We start from the raw sequence: 24,482 nt of genomic DNA, 5'->3' as shown, positions 1-24,482 counted from the left end.
GTCATTTGTACTAACTTGAAGTGGATCCTGCTGACCTCAAATCATTACATATTCCACAATACTTAAACAAACCTGAAATAAGATTTCACCAAACTATATTATATACAACAACAATAAGCCTTATTGTGGACCAATTCATGCACTTTCTTATTCAGAGACATGTCACTTGTCAGTATGTTTCAAATCTTGAATTCTGATCTAGAAATATGATTACATCTTGAAGTATATTTATCTATCTTTAAATCCCACTTAAGGACTTACTCTTAGAGCTTACTTGGTGTCCAGCCTGCTACTGTGCAGTGCTCCAAGACATTTATCGTGCGTGAAGGGAGCTATATAAATCCAAGTTGTTGTTTGAAGTGGGTCTGATTTATTTCCTATTTGAACAGTGAATTTTACCAATCATCCATTGTTTCAAACTATTATATGGTTCATCAGCAGTCGGTTGGGCGATGAACATTTGGGATTATAATCTGATTGAGAGCCACCTTTCAATAGGTAGCTCTTGGAGAAGGCTCGGGAAGAAGATAAGATTTCAAAACATCCTGTGAGGAAACTTTGAGATCGTAACCGCCCTAAAAAAAATGACGATACAGAAGCTAAACCATTCAGTTGCCGTTCAAGACAACCGTCTTGGGAGTACAGACATTTATCATTTGACCGTTAGTTGACCCCCCCCCCCCCCCACCACCACCACCACACACGTTTGGCAAAGTCTCCCTTTATAAGTCACATCAAATTAAACATTCGAGGGGAACAACCGATACCAAAAAAAATTGATATCTGACACCTTCGAGTGCCTCAAACTCTGTAGGTCCACTTTTTTTTAATAAGATGCTGCCTTTACTTGCTACGTGTCAATGGACACGAAAATCCCTGGCTTCTGAAATATAACCAGTCACCAAACCCACATCACCAGCTCATGGTGCAATGTAAAAAAAAAAAAAAACACTCAATGCTGAGATTGTTGGTGCTTTTCCTACAAGTTCATGCCAGGACTTCCCACTCCCCATCCAAAAAAAAAAAATAACATCTCCAGCTATAGTTTTTTTTTTTTTTTGCCAGGCACTTTCTTTACGTCTCGAGCATTTAAAAGGAAAATCAAAAAAAGAAAAAAAAGTTCCAAGAGAAACTGGACAAAGTTTATAATGGGAACCAGATGTTTAACTGATGTGGGGAGTACAGTCCAAGGGCTGTCAGTCAGGATCAGAGACGACCAGTGAGAGGTCGGGATTGAGGCAGTTCAGGGGGAACTATTGGCTGTAATTCCAGGGAAGTTCCGGGGTTAACTTTCCAGCATCAGCACAGCTATAAAACCCTTTTTGCAGAGCTCGGACACAAACCGCTTTCTGTCTCATATTCATTTGGGGGGAAAACGAGCATCAGTTGAGTGCAGAGGATGCCAGACAGGGGCTTTGTTTTACTGCTAAAACTCCATTGCATCCTCAGCTCGGTCCATGCACTCCAGAGAGAAGATCTTTTCCCCTTTGGTCCACACAGAGGGGACCTGATCCTGGGGGAAGGCGATGATGAGACATCTCAAGTTGTGAAGCTCAAAAGGCCACTTATGTTTTATGACACTCAGTTCCGTAGCCTTTATGTAAGTTGCATCTTCCAATATTTCATTTTACTGCTGTGTTTGATTTTAGATTTCTTGTCTTTTTTTTTTCCTCCTCCTCCTCCTCTTTCCCAAACTGGGACCTGGGAACTGTTGTCTCTTATTACGGTTGCAAGTCCATAACTGGGAGTGGATGTTTTTTGTTTTTTTTTCCGGTGACTTAAAGCCCAGATCCAAATACAGTGATGTGATTTGTTTGCTGAGAATTTTATCTTAAAATGTATTTATTTAAAAAAAATTAAAAAAAAATTTATAGCCTGGTTCAGATATTGGAATGAGATGGACCGGTTCTGTGTTCGTTGCATTCATTTGAAAATCGCTCCAGTGGTTTTATATAATGTTTTGGTCGATGGATGAGCTTTTTCAAGGCACTTGACAGGAGAGAGAGAGAGAGAGAGAGAGCCCCTGAGGGTTGAAATCCGCCCCATCCCCAAAGTTTTCAAGTCTCAAGAGACAAAATCCAGAATTTCCTTTTTTTAAAAAAAATATAAAAAATATTTGAAGGTGATCGAGTCTTAATTGCTCAGAACTGCACTAAAATCGCATCTGAATCGAAATGAAATCTTGCTTTTTTTTGGGGGGGGTGGGGTGGGGGGTGTTAATTCCTTTCATTGAGGTGGGGATTTTTTTGGGGGGGGGTGGGGGGAGAAGACCAGCTTTGAATCGTTGTAACCTTGGGCAAGTTTCCTTACTCCACACAGAGCCTAATAATAATCCCTCCAAAACCCAAAACAATAATAAATTGGTCATTTTCAATCCATGACTGTTTGTGGGACATTGCTGTGCGCAATTGGCTGCCTCGTTCACCCACAAATATACAGTCAATTCACTTTACAGTATATTCTGTGAAGCGCTTTGGGACGTCCTCCCGACGTGAAAAGCGCTATATCAAATGCAAGGATTATTATTATATTATTATTATCCATTGGTTGGGGATGATAGCTACTGTTGTGATCCTTGCATCCTCAGGTTGGAACGAATGGGATCATCTCCACCCAGGACTTTCCCATGGAGACACAGTATGTGGATGACGGATTCCCCACCGATTTCCCTGTCATAGCGGCGTACTTATCAGACATTGACACAAGTCGTGGCCGAGGGCGGATATTTTACAGGGCGGACGATTCTCCTGACATCCTCCATCGCGCTGCTCGGGAGATCAGGAGAGGGTTCCCTCGCAGCTCTTTCAGCCCCAGCGACGCTTTCATCGCCACTTGGGAGAACGTGGCGCCTTACGAGGAAGTGACGCGCTCGTCTCCCTCCTCCAACAGGGTAAGAAGGGATGAGAAAAAAGGTGGCAAATGTCATCGTCACCCAGGGCTGGCACGGGAGGAGGTGGCAGCTGGAGGAGATGTGTCGGCTCCTCACTGGGTTGGGTGGCATGGCACCATTGACTGGCAGAGCTTTCCTGATGGAAAGTACAACATCACTAGGCGAGACTCAGGTCCAATCAGTTCGCCCTCTCCATCCCGGCAGCTGCTTGACACACTGTGTCCCAAAGCTATATATTGTATCCCAAGATATTATTTCCTAATAGAAATCTTATCCGATTTGCTCTCAAAAGAAGCGACACTTTCTGCTTCCACCCGTCTCCCAATGGGAACCTTAGTCAGACAATGTTGTGTCTCCTTGCTGAGCTGAACTGCTAAAGGGTAACCATAGTGGGCCATCACTAAACCAGCATGGAATCTGGCATTAAATTTGACAAAAACTTAATAGGCATGTTGCTGTTGCTTTTGAATGTATGTTTACAAGATCAGTAACTTTAAATATGATTGTTAGCTTTTTTGAGAACCTGCCATCCCCCCAACACACAGATGTTCTCAGTTACTGTACAAATGTTACTCAATAGGACAGTAGTTTTAGATTTAATACTGGTTCCACGTGTGCATTGTGCAGTTTACTATTTAGGTTGTATATTTAAAGGGAATCACTTTTCTGAGATGTCTTAAGGTTGTCCGTCTCATACAACTAAATGGGATTTGTGCATATTTCTCTCTTCTAGTTCAATACCTTTCAGGCAGTGTTGGCATTTGATGAGTCAAACACCTATGCAATCTTTCTATACCCAGAAGATGGGCTGCAGTTCTTTGGAACTCGTCCCAAGGAATCCTACAACGTTCAAATAGAACTACCTGCTCGGGTGGGCTTCAGCAGAGGAGAAACTGAGTACATACAATGGAAGAGAGATGAGCCTTATTACAGTCTAACAAGCAATGAGCAAAGTGTGAAGAATCTTTATCAGTGAGTATGAAGGGTATTTGTACAATTCAAAAGAATATGTTGGCTATGATGTACATTAAATCATGTGGATGATATCTCAAGCTGTGTCCTGTGTCCAACACACAGACCCTTTTTTGCAGACCTAGTTATTTCGTTCTCAGCTTTGTCCAGTGTCGCCTCTTTCATTATTGAGCAGCAAACAATTAAATTGCTAGCCAGATTTTGTTTACTGAAATTTGAACCATTTGCTTGGCATGTCTTTCTGTATGAATGTTGCCAGCCAACTCTATTACATGCAGTAAGAAATGCAGAATATTTAACCTCCTTGGTCTCTACATGTCCACGAATACCCAGTTTTAAAGATCCATAAAACTGAGGGCTCTGTAACTTCCAGAAATGTGAGAGCTTGTGATAGCCTAAATAATTGATAAAGTCTGTGTGTGTTGAATTAATATTTCTTTGAATGGCAGATCAGGAAATCAATGTTGGAAACCAAACAACAAAATATTTCAGGATTTAAAAGAAAGTAAAGAAAACCAGCGCCAATGTTTGTAACATTTTGTTTATATATATAATATAATGCATATCATTCAGACAGGCACAGTAAAATAGACTCTAAACCTGTTGTATTTTGATCCCTGAAGGATGGGTAATTCAGGTACTCGAGGAGTATGGATTTTCCACATTGGTGGAGCTTCCCAGTTCAACAATGTAATGCAAGCGCAAGCTGGAGAAAAACCTTCACGAGAGAATATTGTGACATTAGACAGTACCTTAAATGGCCCAGTGAAACTTCATATACCTGAACCTGATTACCCCGAGGTTGACGATTACGATGAAGAATTTGATGAAGACGACGATGAAACGTTTGATTTCTCACCTTTAGCACCCACTGATCCACGGGAAAGGGTTCATAATATTCCAGAACAACCACCGTATCCAGATGCAGGCATTATTCCACCACATCCTGAAGGTTACCCAGAGGCAGGAGTGGTGTCATCCTATCCTGAGGCCAGGGGTTTACCATTGTATCCTGAGAGGTACCAAGAGGCTGGTTCATCAAATCCTCAGCGATACTCAGAAGCTGATACCAGACAATCATATCCTGCGAGATACCCCAACCCTGGGGAAACACACCCTGAGAGATATCCCAACCCTGAGGCAACACACCCTGAGAGATACCCCAACCCTGGGGCAACACACCCTGAGAGATACCCCAACCCTGGGGCAACACACCCTGAGAGATACCCCAACCCTGGGGCAACACACCCTGAGAGATACCCCAACCCCAGGGCAACACACCCTGAGAGATACCCCAACCCAGGGGCAACACACCCTGAGAGATACCCCAACCCTGGGGCAACACACCCTGAGAGATACCCCAACCCTGCGGCAACACACCCTGAGAGATACCCCAACCCTGGGGCAACACACCCTGAGAGATACCCCAACCCAGGGGCAACACACCCTGAAAGATACCCCAACCCTGCGGCAACACACCCTGAGAGATACCCCAACCCTGGGGCAGCACACCCTGAGAGATACCCCAACCCTGGGGCAGCACACCCTGAGAGATACCGATACCCTGAGAGGCAACCTGAGAGGCACCCTGAGAGGCACCCTGAGAGGCAATCTGAGAGACAATCTGAGAGATACCCTGAGGCGGAACCTTTGCCTGGAAATCCATTACCAGCTGCATCTAATAGACATGTGGTCAGCGTGGAAGAAGAAGAAGAATTGGGCACCGGTGGTAAGTGGATAGAAAAATTGGTTAAAAAGTTGTGGTTAGAAGGTTCCTAGAATTGTGCCCCGTATAATTCTGTGCTATTGGTGGAAACACAGACTAGCGCACAAGTGTACTGAGATTCTTGTTTGTATTTCCAACATCGGAACTTTTAGGCTAATCTTAAGTGAATGTGTCGTGGTTGTGTGTATGTCAATTAAAATCATGATGTGCGTTAAGCCAATTTATACCAGCAACCAAACTGCAGTGTTTGAAAAATGATGAAACATGGAGAAGAACATCTTAGTAAAGAGGTTTGCAATAGTGATGGTAGAGAATAAATAAGAGTAACTAATTTATTGTAACATTTTATTCTATTTTGCAAAGTGGTTGGGTATTAGGGTTTTGATGCCCATTGAGTAGCTGATGAGGATCAATGAGGCTTGCGAAGGATAAGAATGGCATGTGTCAGAATTCTTACTGACCAAAAATAAAACTAACAAAGGCATTCTTTGTATTTCAGTTTTCACTTACAGTACTGATGCTCGAGAAACTTGTGAAAGAAACCAGGGTCAATGTTCCCAATATGCCTATTGTGCAGATTACTCAAGTGGATTCTGCTGCCACTGTCATTCTGGTTACTATGGAAATGGACGGCAATGTCTGGTAGAAGGTAGTCATTAAAATATTTCATTACACTTTAGAACTTCATTTTAATGTTTCTTTGTACCTAGTAACTCCTTAACAATTGGCAGCCATACATTGAAACAATTCTTTTATTAATATCTCTGCAGGTACCACGCAGCGTGTGAATGGAAAAGTAAATGGGAAATTAGTGGTTGGAGCCAGCCGCACACCTGTGGAGATTCGTAATGCCGACCTGCACGCCTACGTGGTTGTAAGTGATGGGCGAGCCTACACGGCAATCAGTCATATCCCTGAGTCAGTTGGTTGGGCACTGCAACCATTGTCAGCAATTGGAGGTCTTTTTGGGTGGCTCTTTGCACTGCAGCAACCAGGCTTCAAAAATGGTTTCAGTGTGGCAGGTAAGATCATTTATGTTGCTTAATTTATACAGAAAGTTATACAAAAAATCTTTATCACTTTTAGGTACAGGAATCCCTGTATTTTGTGTACAGAAATTGCTTTAGATATGGAGGTGTTCATTCTGATTGCGACACAGATCAGGTACTTTTGAATAAAAGTAATTTGGCTTGAATTTGCTTGTAATATTTGGAAAAATTCTGTTACTTTGGATAACAATAGTTTATAAAATGTGGATGTGAGACTTCTACCATTGATAAATGTATGGTTAGTGTCATATAGAGTATTAGTTGGTCAAACCAATGCCAGAAAACATCCGACTCCCAAAAAAGTTCATCACTTTGCAGCAACTAAAGTAATGGGTTCAATCTTGTTTTTAATGAACATGTTTATGTAAAGCCAAATTCAATCGAGTCTAGCACTTCTTTTATGGGATCTGTTTCCTTTCGCAAGAGCTCGTGAACACAGAAGGTTTCCTGACACTGTCGCTGCTACAGAGCAAGTACAGTCCACTTTCACAATCATCTGAGTGAGAGGGATAATACACTAGGTATACGACTCTCTTTATATTGGCTTGTATCTAGGATTTACTCTGTATGTGGAACTATTTGGATGACTGGTTCAGTTTGCCTGAAACACAATGAAAAGTTCAAAACAAACCCCATTGTTAGTGGAGTTTTGTCCATTCTAAGGATGTTGTTAGTGAGGTTATAGGTGAATCAACAGTGTTGAATTAGTATGGAAGCCCACCAGTTTACTAGCTGCCCAGACTTCCTTTCTGTTAGGTTCTCCTTACTAAGTTGTGTTCTTGGAACTTGTCATGGCCCTGAAAATAAAATTATGTTTTAAGAAAAAGTTAAATTAACCAAAATGTTGAATACCAACATTGGGAAGAAAACTCATTGTTTTTCTTTATTTTCCTTTCTATTCTGTTACTCCAGTATTCAGTATTTGGAGTCCTGTGGCTCAGTGGTTAGAGCACTCGCTTTGCAAGTGAGAGACCTGAGTTCAATTCCCGTCAGGGCGAAACCTTGGGCAAGTTTCCTTACTCCACACGTCTAATAATAATCCCTCCAAACAACAAAAAACAATAATAAATTGGTCATTTTCAATCTACGACTGTTTGTGGGACATTGCTGTGCGCAATTGGCTGCCGCGTTTGCCCACAAATATACAGTCAATTCACTTTACAGTGTGTTCTGTGAAGCGCTTTGGGACGTCCTCCCGACGTGAAAAGCGCTATATCAAATGCAAGGATTATTATTATTATTATTCCATATTTTTGATACACTGTATGGTTGGGTCTTGGATCCAAAAGGAACATCACTGGGCCCCTTTTCTGTGCTGAGTTAACCCCTCTCACTCAGGTTTCCAGAGGAGGTTTTCAGTGCCCTTGAAACAGGGAAGGGGATAATTAACCAGGATTCTTGATCACTATTCAGTAGAGCCCTTTTTGGAAGTGCAAATGTTTTGGGATATTGGAATGTGAAGAAGCAGAGCAGATATCCGGGGAGGAAGGATTCCCAAACTATTTACAGACATCAAAGGGTGGCAAAAACAATGGGGAAACAGTGTCAAATCAAATTTTCACTTAATCAAGATGCGCCACTGAATGGATGGCAGACTGAAACCCAGCGTGATAGTTATACTGCGTTTGTGTACTGGGATGTCTGGGCTGACAGTTTAAAATACAGTGTGTGAAAAGAGTTAGTGAGGATTTGAATGAGTGGCTTAATAGTCAGGAATGAAAAGGAGTGACTCACACACACAGATATGTGAACTCGCCTATATCTGTTTGTGTGTGTATATTCTGTACTATCTATCATAAGTAAAAATTTTAAAAATGTTCTACAAATTCTAACAGTGGTCTTCTTTGCATTTACATCTTTGCGGAAGAGAATCAGATTTTTTTTAATTGCAAACTCAACCAATGGTTATTGTGTCCATTCTACGGGGTTTGCACTGATACGAACAGAGATGAGTGCATCCAGTGTTGGGTGAGAACAAGTTGTGGGTTAGCTGTGTGGTAGGCATGGTTGAAATATGCTTGAAGAAAGACCACTCGAGCATGGTAAAGGACTTTAGTAAAAACACATGATACTACTCTGGCACGAATAAGTGGTACAGGAGGGAAGGGAGGAAGAGAGGAAGTGTTTCTTTTCCAAAAAAAGGTAACTAATCTAGTACACATTTCTACTGGTCAGTAAAGTTATCAACCTTAGCATTACGGGGTATCATTATAATGATAATTGCTAGCAACCTGGCTGAGAGGAGCTAACTCAACACAGAAAGAGACCAAACGGTCTATATTTATGATATATTTCCCCATTATAAGCACACCCTAACAAGATTGGTAACTTTATCGATCAATGGAATTTCACTCTGCTTAATTATAAGTAATTTGCTGAAGCTATCTATTTGTGTTTTGTAGGAGCTAAATTCATCCGGAATGTCGACATCACTTTCTATCCAGGCAATGAGAGGTTAAATATAATACAAGTCGCTCAGGGTCTGGATACACAGAGCTACCTGAGTGTTATCATGGAGATTGAGGGCCAACTCCCTGTTATTCCCCGTGGTGCTTCAGTTCAGATCCAGCCATATAGGGAAGTCTACCATCGCTCCAACTCAGGTATGGGAAGACCATTGCCTTTGTTGAATAAGCTGAACGATCTGGTCAGAAATATTCAGACGATTGTTTTTGTGTTCCCTAAAGATTTTGAGTTTACCCTGTTGTCGACTTTAAGGTCGTGGGCATGGCACAGTTTGATCGTTTACCTGTGCTTATACGCTAAATTATATTTAGTTTCAAATAGCTAGCTGGCATTTTACCAGTAAGGGTTCTAAGAAGTTACAATGTAAAGCAAACCCTTGTGAATATTAAAAATTAGCTTGAATAAAATAATTTTACATTTTATGCCTGTGTGTAAGAGCCCTGTGGATAGGCTGACACATTGCTAATGAGGCCCAAATAAAAGCACAGAACGTAGAAGGCTGTTTGTAATGTGTTTGTCATTGTCTTAGTTTGATTCATAATTTTCTTTACTCCTCAAAATGGGACAGATGCTTCTCATTTCTCCAAACTTCCTCTTCACAGTTATAACATCTAAAGCCAACAGAGAGTATTCTGTTCTTTCCAGTGATGGTGAGACACAGACACTCAGATATGATTTGAGACAGAATATCACCTACCATGACTGCGAACATTCATTGAGGACTTTTCCGACCACTCAGCAACTGAACGTTGCTCGTGTTTTTGTGCTATATGATCAGAAGGAGAAAGCGGTTAGATATGCAATGACTAACGAGATTGGCTCTGTCGAAGGTAAATAACTCATCATTCTCCTTTATTTCTTTTATTACCGATCTACACTGGAATACTGCTAGGAATTTTTATGTAATGCATTTGTGTACTTTGAATGATGAAGCTTTGGATAGGCAGTAATAAACTGACATTTAAACTGACAGCTGACATTTTAAAAAAATATGGTCCCATGCTGTTGGATTTGAGGAGTCAGCAGTCAATGCAAGGAATGCAAGTTGAACAACACAGCTGCTTGCACCTGCTGGGGCAGAAACATTGTTCAGCAGAACCTTGAACAATGCATTTCATTTCTTCTCATCAGTAACACATATTGAACAACTGTTTGCAAGCTTTCCACCCCCTGCCTCCCTATTGTTCCTTCATGTATAGAAAGTATTTGCTCAAATGTTGAGCAATAAACAGACATTCATAAAGGCAGTAGGCAAGGGGGAGAGCATTGGAAAAATGACCTAACACCAAGGTCATTCTGAAAGGGGAAAGAAAGAGACTTCATACATGTCTGATCTTAACAAAGCTCTTTTACTGTGAGTAAGTGAATAAATTGGCCACAGGCCTGAGGTCAGGAAGTCAAATGATTTAATGGATGCCATAAAGTGTCTGGGTGAAACAGATCATGAGAATGATAATGAGCTTCCAAAATGCACAAAGCTTTTCCACTGAAGACCGTTGTGTAGAGAAAAGGAAAAAGCGTTAAATGCATGGTACGGAAACACAATTTAAAAATTTTGTACGATAAAGAGCCATATAACCCACTTCCTTTGTGTTTTAGTGATTACTATATTTCTCGGTAGCGAGCTATTTAGCAAGGAGTTACTGTCTTCATCTCTTTGACAGCAAATTTCCGCCACTTGGTAGTTTTGAAATTAATGACTTTCATTCCGCTGCACAGAGCATTTCTACAGTATTTTCGTTTTATAAACAATAAGAAGAAACTCAAGTGAGCAGAGTGTTGAATTTGCATTTTAATTGCTGTTTAGTCAGAAATGGCCAAAACATTGAACCCTGTATGGTTGGGAGAGTGGTACATTTCAAACTCCTGTTTATTATGCTGACAAACAAACCTCAAAGACGTGTCTTGCTGTGACTGAGGACATTTCCCTAGATGGGAAACATTTAGGAGACTTCTCCTAACCTGGTATCAATTGCTCTGCAAGAGTTTAATGGACTCTGATGTTTCATTATTAATTTCTTGAAGTGGTTGTTCTTCTGTGATTCATAGACATATAGTTCAGATTAACATATTTAAATAGGGTCAAATATGAATGCAAGTTAGTGTCAGGATAAATGAAAATTATAGACTCTGTTGAACCTTTTAATTTTGAATATTCTCTGATTCGCTGCTAGGTTGCATTACTTTGATCGTGTGCAGTTATAATAAGGAATGTTGTCTATCGAAGGAAAGATGCCAGATCTGAAGATGTGGGAATGGATAAAGTTTCAGCGCTTTATTTTATTGTTATTACATTTGCCGACCCACGAATATTTCCACAGAAGTTTTTTCCCCGTAGGAGATAGATTGAGAAGGATAGGAAGGAGCTGTCTTGTTGATGATTAATAGTCTTAGGGTATGTGAGTGGTATTATGGACTGCCATCTCATCATAAGGCATGGAGGCTGAAAAACTTGATTTTGCCCATGGCAACTGAATATTCTTTGTTGCCATTATTCCTGCCAATATAACATAATCTATGGCATCAGCTTCTTTAATGAGTTCCAGGTCATTAACTATAATCTGCCTGTTTTACTAGCTCTGCAGATTGGTGGTCGAATGACTTCAGTGTCCCGTCTCTGTGAATCCACATAGATATTCCTTTTGTTTTATGATAATCCTATAAATGGTTTTATGGAATGAAACCCACTTTCTTAAATCTTAAATTTCCTCTTCAAGAAAAACATTTAAAATGAAATTCTTAATCCTTTTCTATGTGTCATTGACAGATGATTTGAAGCCTGAACATGTGAATCCATGTTATGATGGAAGCCATGATTGTGACGTCAGTGCTCAATGTTTCCCAGGATCTGAACAAGCCTACATTTGCAGATGTGCAGAGGGCTACCAAGGAGATGGCAAAGTTTGCACTGGTGGGTAAATACTACAGCATTTTTGTTCTCAGTTGGCGAGGAGACATGCGACAAGATTTAAAGATAGAGTTTACCTGCCCCTTCCCAAGGGGAAAACAACTATGGGATTACAAAAGTAACCTATTGGAACCTAGATAAGAAAACAAGAATTGGAAGTGGCAACACTCAAAGAAATTGTGAATAATGAGAGACTAGATGAGAACAGAACTTCTATTTTTCAGATATTTTAGGTGTTAGAATCAGTGAAACAGTAAATCAAAGAAAATGCAAGGATTATTATTTGACTACTAACATGTCCACAACAATGTGCACTCTTTATCAAACAAAAAACAGGTTTAAACCTATTTGCAGCAGTTTTATGCCCTGATTATTTTTTACCTCTGACGTTGATGTGACAGAATCTTTTGCACTGCATCACTTCTGGTAGACTGCTGTGCATTTGATTTTATTGCTATGGCGCACATTAATGTAACGTCTTGGCACATACCCTAACTATTAAGCTATTTTTCAGATCCTTTTGAAGAATCAGTCTTTCATTTATTCTTGATGCGATTCATTTGTTTTGCCAGTTCGTTTGTCGCACAAAACTGGACCATTTTGAAACTCCTACACAAACTGGTAATTAAAATGCTTGTTGGGGCTCAGACTAAGCCAAGACATTCTTCAAAAAGAAAAAAAAATGTTTGGACCTGCTTTGTCCAAATTGTGCTTTCTAAGTATTTAAAGCTGTGTGGATCAACTGTACCCTTACATTACACGCCTTTGTAGGTCTTAACTCTCTGACTTGCAAACCTGCCGACTTGTTGACTTGCTCACCTCCATGGGGAATTCTATGGTAACCAGATTCTTGTTTCCATCTCAGACATTGATGAATGTGCTGATGGTGGTCACTACAGATGCGGAAGCCATGCTACCTGTCTCAATCTCCCAGGATTGTACAGATGTGAGTGCCACCACGGCTACCAGTTTGCAGAGGACGGACGCACGTGTGTTCGTAAGTCTTCCAAGTGACTTGTTTTCCATTTGGGAAAAGTTAATTCTATTGTGCGTCTAACCATTTGCAAATCTCACGGTCAAATCTTTTGCTGTGCGCAATTGGCTGCTGCGATTTGTCCATACGATACACTTTACAGTATATCCTGCAAAGCGCTTTGAGTCTTAATGAAATGATAAAGCGCTGTATCAAATCAAGTATAAGTACTATTATGATTATTACTATTATTAAACCAGCATCAGTCTAATCAGTCTAACCTCGGCAAACATCCCTGCTCCAAAAGTCATCTGACCAAATTGAGTACCCCTGAAGTTTACTATTTGAAATCTTACTTTACTTTCTGTTTTAAAAGCTGCACGTTTTCTCGGGTATTTTATAACTCCTGCCTTGCAATCTGGGCAATGATCCCTACCCCAACATGATAGCCATTGTCTGGCTGTCTCTGTATGACATAATGATGGTAGCAAATTGACTGAAAATAGCTTTCACAGATCGTTACCGCATTTTACAGATGAGCTCCCCAGAGGATAAGCTTCTTTGCTTTGGAAGCTTGGTTGAGTTTGACAACTCACTGACTACAGGAAGAGATACAGGCAGGGATTTGTTGGCATTGTGTCTAACCGTGATCTTATTTGTGACCTCAGGATAAAAGGTTGCACATGAATTGTTTCAACGTATCCCTCCAAGGACATGTTTGAGCCTTATCTCAAAATGTGCCCTGTAATCACCATTATGTTAGAGCTTGTTGTCATTGTAGAAAGCAAATGTAACGGAAGATCCTTTACCCTCTTCCCCCCAAAATAAAAACCTTTAGTCCTCTGAGGATTAAAGATGACATGTGTATTTTGCCAAAATTAGTTACAGCTGTTAGCGACGCAACAGACATGACAAGAACTGCCTCCCTCGTGTTGATTAACCCCAAACCTTTTAGTTTGAAGAAATCAACATGAACCTAAACATCTTTTTACTACAGCATAAATGCTGACTTGCCATTAAGGAACAGCTGAAGTAATTCCAACAAAAAAGACATGTTAAATTCAGAATGCAAATAGATTCTGTTTTACGGGGGAGGTGTTTGTTAACTTCACAGTGAAATGTTCATTGAGGGCTCTCTTTCAACCTTTTATTTGAGTTCCCACCAATTAGTATACTGAGCTGTGATGTTTACACACAGTGCATTAGAAAAAGGGTCCACAGTGAGGAAATAGTAATGCAAGTTTCTAAGATAAGCAAAAATTACTAAGATAACACCAGGACTAATCTCCTTTGGGAATGTGAAATGACAGTAACACATGAATAAACACCAGTTTGAAAATTATCAGAGAAAATTATCAGAGACTTAACAATGCAGAACGTTTTCATCCAATCAGCCCCCTACCACGGATTTATCTCTTGAAGAATGGAGGCACAAGGATTGATAAAAGATCTTTTGATGATCGCTATCCATTGCCATCCCCCAACTTCCTTGCTAGAAAGTGGATACAATGGATCGGCACAGGCAAGATGGGCTGAATGGCCTCCTGCTGTGCTGTAATATTCTATGACTCTATGTGATATTCTATGAGGACAAGATGGAGGTTCAACTGAGATGAATTTTATGCCTAAGATTGTTCAATGTCCAACGTCCGTGTATTGAATGACCACTTGATTGAGCTGCAGAGTCCTACTGCTGTCACTCACGGAATTGGATTCCACCACGAATCACTCATTTATGGGAGGAGAGGAAAATGGGAGGTTAAACAAAACTGATTATGTGCCTGTGCTGCCTTGGTTACAGTTGTTGATAAATGTGCTGAAGGCAGATGTCACCCAGCTGCTACTTGCTACAATATCCCAGGCTCCTTCGTCTGTCAATGTAACCCTGGCTATGAAGGAGATGGTTTACAGTGCAGGCCTGGTAAGAATCCAGAACATAATGTTTATAGTAGCTCGGTTTCCTGTAAATGAACAGTGGGATTTCCTGGAATGCTTTGTTTTATCGGATTAAAGAGGTTGAGTGGAGCAATTTCTGTGAAATGTACATTTCATCGGCTCTCATACATACACATATAGAGAGATTCTCATTTTTATATCTAATTGTTGGTCACGAGGAGACCTGCTACGTTGATTTGGTTTCTTACGAAGCTGATCCCAGAATATGCCCTGTACGGCCAGGCAACAGGCCTTTCAGAGTGATTGAAGTTAGTTTAATTTGATGGCTGTTGCTGTGACTGTGACTGCTCCTGAGCTCTGCAGCTGCAGAAATCCCAGGAGTGTAGCGACTCCTCTGTGACAGAAAATTGTGGCTTCAAACTTCATGTCAGAACTTGAGCTTATAGTCTCGAGGCTGACATTTCATTGTGGTACTGGGGGATCACCTCGCTGTCTTTTGGAGAAAAACTGAGATCTCCATTTCCCTGTTCAGACAAATCAGTCAGAATTGCAAAGAGTGATACAGCATGGAAACAGGCCACTTGGCCCAACTAATCCGTGCTGGTGATTATACTCCACACAAGCCCCCAACTTCCTATTCTCCTCCTATATTAATGATCTTATGACATGACTTGAAGAGAAGGGAGTACTTTCTGGTATCCTGGCCAACAATCCTACAGATAAATCGGTCACTCAACTCATGGTTGTTAGTGGGTCTTTACTGGCTCGAATGGCTCATTCCTTTAATGACCAAAAGAGTTCAGCGTTGCTTAATTACTTGTGAAGTGACTTGAAAAGTTTGTTTCAACATTATAAAGCCCCATAATAATGCAAGTTCTTTCAGTTAGCATTACATTTTTAAATGTTATACTAACGTCTCTGTAATACCTTGAAACTAAAAGAAATCTTGATTATAGAACCCTTCAAAGATTGAACAAATTGTCTTTAATCTTAGTAATCTCATTTGACAGATGTAAGTAATCTAACTTTCCCATCAATGCTGCATCTGCATTCCCTGCTCTTTCTCATATTAAGTGACTCACATATTTTATCTGGATTTAATGTGATTTGAAAAATTCCAATGTGCTTATGCAGTGTTGACCTCCATAAAGAATGTTTTCTAAATAAAATGCGGTTATTGTGTAAATGTGGGCATTTGGCTTCTTAGTTAGATGTATATTCAGCTTAAATGTTTCTGGAATACACAGTCACTACACTTTGCAGTGTAGTGCTTTGAGACGTTTGGGTGATGTGATAAGAATCTTTGCATTCAATATAGAAACTTACCATTATAATACCATTTTATAGATACATTTAATCTGAAGTGGCTTAAGGATCAAATGCACAGCCTGTGTTTAATGTTAAATGGATGATCTAAACAGTGTCCTCTGTTAGAATCAGCAGGCCGTCCAAAGACTGCATGTGAGCAGGAGCGGGAACGAGTGCAAACACAGTTCAGCCCACGTGGATCGAGACCATACTCGGGAAATTATGTCCCACAGTGTGATGACGCAGGAAAGTTCAGGCCACAGCAGTGCCACCAGAGTGAAGGCCAGTGTTGGTGTGTGGATACGTGGGGACGGGAGATTGATGGAACGAGAACATATCCTGGAAGTAATGCTCCACAGTGTGGGCTCCCAGGTCAGTCAGTATGGTCTTAATTCAATATTCCCTACCCTTAACATTCAGTCAAATACCTGAAACTGTTATAGATAACATCAATGGGACATTGCCACTTCAAAACATTTCAAATTGCGTGTGCATCACACGCCCTGTCCTCATTGTATAATTGTTCACTTTGCCTTCTTTACATCAAGTCTTTTGTCAATCAGCATTTCTTTCCAAACACTTTCATTTAGTTATAGTAATATTCCTTTGTTTATTCCTTTATTAGTTTCTTAGGCAGAGGAACTAATGTGTATTATGTGCCTCACAGTGGTCTTAAAGTGGCAAATGTTTTAAGACATTTCCTGTTTAACAATCTGAATTATTCAACAGGACTATTCAATGCAGATTGAAATGCCAAGGTAGGTAACATTGTCTACCTTTTTGATCATTCTGTGTGGCAGATGTCATGCAATTTAGATGAGGGGTACCAATGTTAGGGACTGGACACTTTTCCTATATTTTGCCCTCAAGTTATTGATCACCCTTTAGTAGGAGGGCCCCAAAATTTATATGATTGACCCTTGCATGTTCCATTGCCCTCCATGTACTTTGAATCAGTGGAAAAGTTGAGCTTACGCCAAGTTTCTGCCTTTGCTTTTATTCTGCTGTCATTTGTAAAATTGTCTACATTCCTTTTTGTTTGCTTAGTTACTCCCGACCATGAAATGACTGCTTGTGAGCATCAGCGGGAAAGACTGCAAGCTGAGTACAGCTCACGTGGAGATCGACCGCATTTCACCATCCACATTCCCCAGTGTGATGAACACGGCAACTTCAGGCCTGTGCAGTGCCACACCAACAGGAACCAGTGCTGGTGTGTGGACAAGTGGGGACGGGAAGTTCCCGGAACCAGAAAGCCATCTGGAATGGATCAGCCACGCTGTGGGCTGCCAGGTCGGTCAATGTAGTTTTGATTTTGGAAGGTTACCAAGGCTGGTATGGTAATGGAGCAGTACAAATTGTTCCAAGAATCTTTATTTTATGTATAAAGTGTGGCCAGCTAGAGATCTCTGATTACTTTCTTTGTTGTCTTCACACAAAAGTATAAGAAGATGTATTAATGGCTTAACGTGAGTGATTTGACTGATGGAAAGCTGATGGTGTGTAAAGTCAGAATGCCCTCGCTGCTGTTACTTTGCAATAATTTGAAAACCAAATTGTTTTGATCAGCACCAACAGAACGTCCCAAGACGGCTTGTGAGATGCAACGAGAGAGCACGTCAACGGAGTTCGGCCCCCATGGATCTCGGCCACACTTTGGAAGCTATGTTACCCAATGTGATGATGAAGGCAACTACATTCCACTGCAATGTCACAGCAGCACAGGCCAGTGTTGGTGTGTTGACGATTGGGGCCGGGAAATTCCTGGAACCAAATCACTGTCTGGATCTGTTCCACCACAGTGTGGGCCATTAGGTCAGTCAATATTTTTGGCAAGTACTGATCCATAACCCATTTAAATGCAGGAACATTGAAACTGAGCCTAGATCAGTCCTCGACTGGCTCATACGTTCAAGTATATCTTTGGATGGTGTGGAGCTGCAACCCAAACTCGTGTTTAAATTAATGCAGCTTTCAGCTCCATGCACCAGAGTGTCATTTTGGTCCCGATCTGCCCCTGCAATGTCATGAAGAAGACAACTTGTTTGATAGGGTGCAGACTCATGAGAACAGGAGATTTCTAATTCAGGTGTTTTTCTGGTTCCAATCAACCACAGTCTGAGCTGCCAGGACAGTCAATAAACAGCTTAGCTTTGGTGCCAAAGCATAGATTTCCATTGAATACCAACATTTGATTTGAATCTGAAAGGACAAGGATTTAATATAGGGGCTAGGAGGTAATGTCCCATAGACAAATCAAGATTTTTTTGTATGTAGTATGAGTAATGGGTTGGAGAAAGGCCTAAGACTGATGAGCTGAATAGATAATATGTAATGTTTAGAGAAATCTGTTTAGAAACCTGATTTGGAACTGTTAGTAAAGTTACCTGCAGGTTTATTATGTCTGATATTCCACACAATGTTCATGACAAATAAGCTGGGTTTATGAGCAGAAAGACAGCTTTAAATTGTCCATGAAGAAAAATGCTGACCTTAACCGTAGCTGGAATGTAAACTGATACAGAGTGAAATAGCACAGAGAATTAAAAGATTGAAGGAATGTTTTCAAATATTTTCTGGGTATATTTTGTCATAGAAACATGACCAGAAATCATCGTAGTTTTCAGCATTTCCATATGATTTTAAACATGTTTGTTCTGCATCGTGCGTTTTTTTAAAATCTACTTCCAAAATCAGTTGTCCAGAAACAATCCTTTTTAAAAAAAATTGTTTACAGTAAACTTTTAAAAATTGCAGCCAAAGAATTGCCACTTTTACACTGGTTTCCAACAGCTTTTATTTATAGATTAAACTACTTTTCCTGGAAACAAATACTATGACACTCTATTTGCAAAATACCCAATTCACATATTCACATAAGTATTTAATTGTGATATTAAACCTTCTTTCCTATAAACTTACTATCTTTGGTATGAAATTTTTATATTTCATCTGCAAGTACACAGTGGCACCAATTCACAATAAATCCTGTGAAGCGCTTTGAGACATCTCTATAACATGATAAAGCACTAAACGAATACAAGGAATATTTTATTATCACTGTAGATACAATCAAGAGGAAGCTAGACCTTCATATGAGGGAAAGGCGAATAGAAGGATATGGAATAGAGTAATGGAATGGGTGGAGCCTCGTGTGATTGGGCTGAGTTGCCTGTTTCAATGCTGTATTTTTTTGTAAATCTGTTATAGAGAATCTGTCAAACTTATCTTTGATTAGTACCAACAGAACGTCCAAAGACTGCATGTGAGTACCAGCGAGACAAAGTGAATGCAGAATACAGCCCACATGGAGCTCGACCTTCTGTTGGATTCTATGCTCCTGAGTGTGATGAAGAAGGCGAATTCAGGCCACTTCAATGTCATGGCAGTATTGGCCAGTGCTGGTGTGTGAATGAAAGGGGACAGGAAATCCCTGGATCCAGAACCTTCCCCGGAACTGATCAACCACAGTGTGGGCTTCCAGGTCAGTCACAATGGTTTCCTATTTGGGAAGAAATGATTTTAACTTGAAGTATCAAATTATTCTCTTACTGATCTTCATGCTGCTTTGTGCCATTTGGCTTTAAAAGAGGTTCATTAACGTACAACAATCACATTTTTAAAAATAATTTGCTTTTTAGTGGAGAAACAGAAACAAGTCTTTTTAAAATGAGACCAGGGCAGTGTAATTGCAAAGCGCTCTATAGACTTGACCATGGACAAAGAGAACAGTTTTCTTGAATCAGCTGGTCTTACTAATGAAGTTCTGTGATTTTATCTTTTTTAAAATATTTATATGTCAGTTATTTGGCTAAATACAGTGAAATTTGGTTAATTGAATATCGGATAACAGAATGAGTAGTTCAGTTTTTTTTAAATAGAAATCCCAAATCATTTACATGCGTAATTTAGGAATATAGGTGGGTTAATTGATGTAATATTGGCAGTTTTTGTGAAATAATTAGTGGAATGAAAGGTGTTGGACATTAGTATTCCCCATTCTTGCTTACATTTATCTAGAAAGAGACAGAGAGCAGCTGTCAAACTTGCCTTTGATTTGCACCAACAGAACGACCGAAGACTGCATGTGAGGACCAGCGAGACAAAGTGAATGCAGAATACAGCCTATATGGAGCTCGACCGTCTGTTGGATTTTATGCTCCTGAGTGTGATGAAGACGGTAAATTCAGGCCACTTCAATGTCATGGCAGTATTGGCCAGTGCTGGTGTGTGAATGAAAGGGGACAGGAAATCCCTGGAACCAGAAACCTCCCTGGAACTGATCAACCACGGTGTGGGCTTCCAGGTCAGTCACAATGGTTTCCTTTTTGGGAAGGAATGATTTTAACTTGGAGTGTGACATTATTCTCTTACTGATCTTCCTGCTGCTTTGTGGAATTTGTTTGTAAAAGGAGTTCAGTAATGTACAACAAGCACATTTTTAAAAACAATAGTGTGCTTTTGAAGGGCTGAGAAATAGAAACAACTCTTTTTAAAATGCAAACATGGCACTGCAAATGCAAAGCGCTCTAGACTTCACCATGGACAAAGAGAACAGTTTTCTTGAATCAGCTGGTCTTACTAATGAAGTTCTGTGATTTTATCTTTTTTAAAAATATTTATATGTCAGTTGTTTGGCTAAATACAGTGAAATTTGGTTAATTGAATATCGGATAACAGAATGAGTAGTTCAGTTTTTTTTAAATAGAAATCCCAAATCATTTACATGCGTAATTTAGGAATATAGGTGGGTTAATTGATGTAATATTGGCAGTTTTTGTGAAATAATTAGTGGAATGAAAGGTGTTGGACATTAGTATTCCCCATTCTTGCTTACATTTATCTAGAAAGAGACAGAGAGCAGCTGTCAAACTTGCCTTTGATTTGCACCAACAGAACGACCGAAGACTGCATGTGAGGACCAGCGAGACAAAGTGAATGCAGAATACAGCCTATATGGAGCTCGACCGTCTGTTGGATTTTATGCTCCTGAGTGTGATGAAGACGGTAAATTCAGGCCACTTCAATGTCATGGCAGTATTGGCCAGTGCTGGTGTGTGAATGAAAGGGGACAGGAAATCCCTGGAACCAGAACCTCCCTGGAACTGATCAACCACGGTGTGGGCTTCCAGGTCAGTCACAATGGTTTCCTTTTTGGGAAGGAATGATTTTAACTTGGAGTGTGACATTATTCTCTTACTGATCTTCCTGCTGCTTTGTGGAATTTGTTTCTAAAAGGAGTTCAGTAATGTACAACAAGCACATTTTTAAAAACAATAGTGTGCTTTTGAAGGGCTGAGAAATAGAAACAAATCTTTTTAAAATGCAAACATGGCACTGCAAATGCAAAGCGCTCTATAGACTTGACCATGGACAAAGACAGCAGTTTTCTCGAGTCAGCTGGTCCTACTTTCTTTGTAATAATATATATGAAGCTTATTATATTTTATATAAGATTATTGAGAGTGATGCTGAAAAGACACTCAGGTTATTGTAATATTTTGATATATGTGAAAGAAGTGTGGTACAGTACAGTACAACAGTAAATATATTGGCGTGGAGAGATTTGTATTTTAAAAATAAGCTAATAATAATAATCTTTGCATTTGATATAGCGCCTTATCACGTCATGGAGACGTCTCAAAGCGCTTCACAGAATATACTGTAAAGTGCAGTAAGTCTGATTTTTATTTTTTTATTTTGTAGTACTGATACCTTATACATCATAGATTAGATGTAACATGGTCAGTTTGTGTGAAATAATTAGTGGAATGAAAGCTGGTGGACATTAGTATTCCCCATTCTTGCTTACATTTATCTGGAGAGAGAGCGAGCAGTTGTCAAACTTGCCTTTGATTTGCACCAACAGAACGTCCAAAGACTGCATGTGAGGACCAGCGAGACAGAGTGAATGCAGAATACAGCCTATATGGAGCTCGACCTTCTGTTGGATTTTATGCTCCTGAGTGTGATGAAGACGGCAAATTCAGGCCACTTCAATGTCACGGCAGTATTGGCCAGTGCTGGTGTGTGAATGAAAGGGGACAAGAAATCCCTGGAACCAGAAGCTTCCCTGGAACAGATCAACCACGGTGTGGGCTTCCAGGTCAGTCACAATGGTTTCCTTTTTGGGAAGGAATGATTTTAACCTGGAATACAACATTATTCTCTTACTGATCTTCCTGCTGCTGTGCCAAGAAACAGAAACAAATCTTTTTAAAATGCAACCAGGGCAGTGTAAAGGCAAAGCACTCTATGGACTTGACCATAGCCAAAGAGAACAGTTTTCTTGAATCAGCTGCTCCTACAAATTAAATTCTGTGATTATTATCTTTTTTAAAAAAGATTTAAATGCAAATATTTGCTGTGTGATTAATTTATAATACAGTGAAATTCAACTGATTGAATGAATAGGTTAGTGACAAGAATTTAGAAATCCCAAAGCATTTACATTTAAGAATATAGATTGATTAATTGAATACTGGATATACAGTAAAACTTGCATTAGTCTTATGTTTATAAATCGTACATTCACTGAAGTTAAACAAGCAGCCATGTTCCATTGCGTTTCCTATTAAAACCACTTAGGAGGTGCTTTATATGACTAGTGCAAACAAATCTAACTCATAACGCTGCTCCCCTAATTTCCATTAGTCCCGCAGTTGGAATTGGAAATTGGGGCTATATACTATTTTTATTAGTTCAATCTATAATCTCGTTAAGCAATATTATAATTCAAAGTGAGGAAATTCTATTCAACGTGGCACATTAAAATGGATTTCAGAACCTACAACACGCCCACAGACTCTGTGTGAGCGATGGAGACAGATGTCGGAAACTAGCGGGACATCAGCTGATCAGTACGTCCCCCAATGTGACGAGTATGGGAACTTTAGTCCCATGCAGTGCCGTGGAAACCGTGTGTGTTGGTGTGTGGATAAAGATGGTCGAGAAATTCAAGGAACCGGAACCCAGACTGGCATTCTTCCAGCATGTGAGAACCTTTTTTTCATTCTGGTAGTGAAATTAGTTTTTATTTAACAGAAACTCAAAGAAGAAAATAAATTTGCTATAATGCAGTGCGATGGAGGAGGGGAGGGGGGTCACCTACCTGCAAAATTGCTATTAGGGAACAAATGATTGGGAAATGATTGGATAGATCAGAACTCCGAATGGGAGATGGCTGGAGCTTTTGATGTAGCTATGATGGTAGTTCATATTGTAAGTATTTAAACAGGGCATGCCCTCCAGTAATTTGATTTTATTTACGTTGCACTTTGATGACTGAATTTGGGCAGGGTTGTACGTGCATCTCAGTGTAAACCAACATCAATGGGAATAATTTTCTTGCCCCCAATTGCTCTCTCTGCTGAGACCAATGCCATGGGTATAAATATGTATGTACATCTAAACAGATCTAAAGCTTTCCGCTCACTCGAGGCCGTGATCAAATGCCCCCAAGTCCGGAAAGTCTCAGAGACAGCACAGTATGTCGCTTTGTAGATATCCCGGTTTAACCAGCAATTAATTGCTATTTTTAAAAATAAAGCAGTACATTTTTATAATCCTTCATTGATACGACTGGGTGAGAATCACATTCAATATCTAATTCCACCTCCACCCTTACCCACTACCCGAATAATTTCTTATTAAATATGTTCTTAGAAAATAAGAATATTGAATGAAGGGTCAGTATATTTTCAGTACCTGAAAAATGCTGTGTTAAAGAATTTGGTAGCAAAGCTCTGTCTTTCGATGCTGTGTCTTATATTTATTGAGCATTAATTTTATTAGTTGTACTTTTGATGAAAATGCAATTATGTAATCGTCTGTAGCATTTCTAATGTATAAAATGCAAGGATGATACCTATAACAGTAATAAATAATAATAATCCTTGCATTTGATATAGTGATCTTAGTACGACTCCGAGACATCTCAAAGCGCTTCACAGAGTATACTGTAAAGCAAATTAACTGTGTACTTTGTGAGTGAAATATGGTTCTAATGTGCTTCTCATTTCTTTTCTTGAATTTGCCAGGTATACCAACGGTTGCACCTCCCACTGTACAGCCCACTCCATCGTCTCTTGTGACCACTCCATCTACGGGTACCTTCCTTTTATATGCTCAGGGACAGCACATTGGGTACCTGCCCCTGAATGGTACTCAGCTAAACACAGAAGGAGCCAAGAGCTTGTTAGCTCTCCATGTAATGTACCTTCTTTTATAACTTTCTCCTCCGGAATACCCCAAACTGTTTAGTACTTGGAAAAGGGGAGGGAAAGGTAGGGCAA

At 40.0% G+C, this 24,482-nt stretch overlaps 1 protein-coding gene across 1 annotated transcript in view; it reads left to right on the top strand.

The window, feature by feature from the left end:
• Positions 1-1,344: 1,344 nt before the first annotated feature.
• Positions 1,345-24,482, top strand: part of nid2a (nidogen 2a (osteonidogen)) — a 30,984-nt gene continuing 7,846 nt past the window's right edge. Inside the window, 21 exon segments of the mRNA XM_042337956.1 lie at positions 1,345-1,600; positions 2,588-2,890; positions 3,624-3,862; positions 4,486-5,591; positions 6,088-6,237; positions 6,359-6,610; positions 9,040-9,240; positions 9,706-9,933; positions 11,871-12,014; positions 12,877-13,008; positions 14,786-14,905; positions 16,315-16,560; positions 17,236-17,481; positions 17,758-18,003; positions 19,427-19,672; positions 20,258-20,494; positions 21,085-21,282; positions 21,285-21,320; positions 22,058-22,294; positions 22,973-23,182; positions 24,228-24,397. Of these exon segments, the coding sequence (XP_042193890.1) occupies positions 1,400-1,600; positions 2,588-2,890; positions 3,624-3,862; positions 4,486-5,591; positions 6,088-6,237; positions 6,359-6,610; positions 9,040-9,240; positions 9,706-9,933; positions 11,871-12,014; positions 12,877-13,008; positions 14,786-14,905; positions 16,315-16,560; positions 17,236-17,481; positions 17,758-18,003; positions 19,427-19,672; positions 20,258-20,494; positions 21,085-21,282; positions 21,285-21,320; positions 22,058-22,294; positions 22,973-23,182; positions 24,228-24,397 (5,148 nt within the window). The 5' untranslated portion in view covers positions 1,345-1,399.

The sequence above is a fragment of the Callorhinchus milii genome, unplaced genomic scaffold, assembly GCF_018977255.1.
Source record: "Callorhinchus milii isolate IMCB2004 unplaced genomic scaffold, IMCB_Cmil_1.0 Scaffold9, whole genome shotgun sequence".
Taxonomy (NCBI): domain Eukaryota; kingdom Metazoa; phylum Chordata; class Chondrichthyes; order Chimaeriformes; family Callorhinchidae; genus Callorhinchus; species Callorhinchus milii.
The sequence above is the reverse complement of the archived record's forward strand: the minus strand, read 5'-3'. Positions and strand labels throughout refer to the sequence as shown.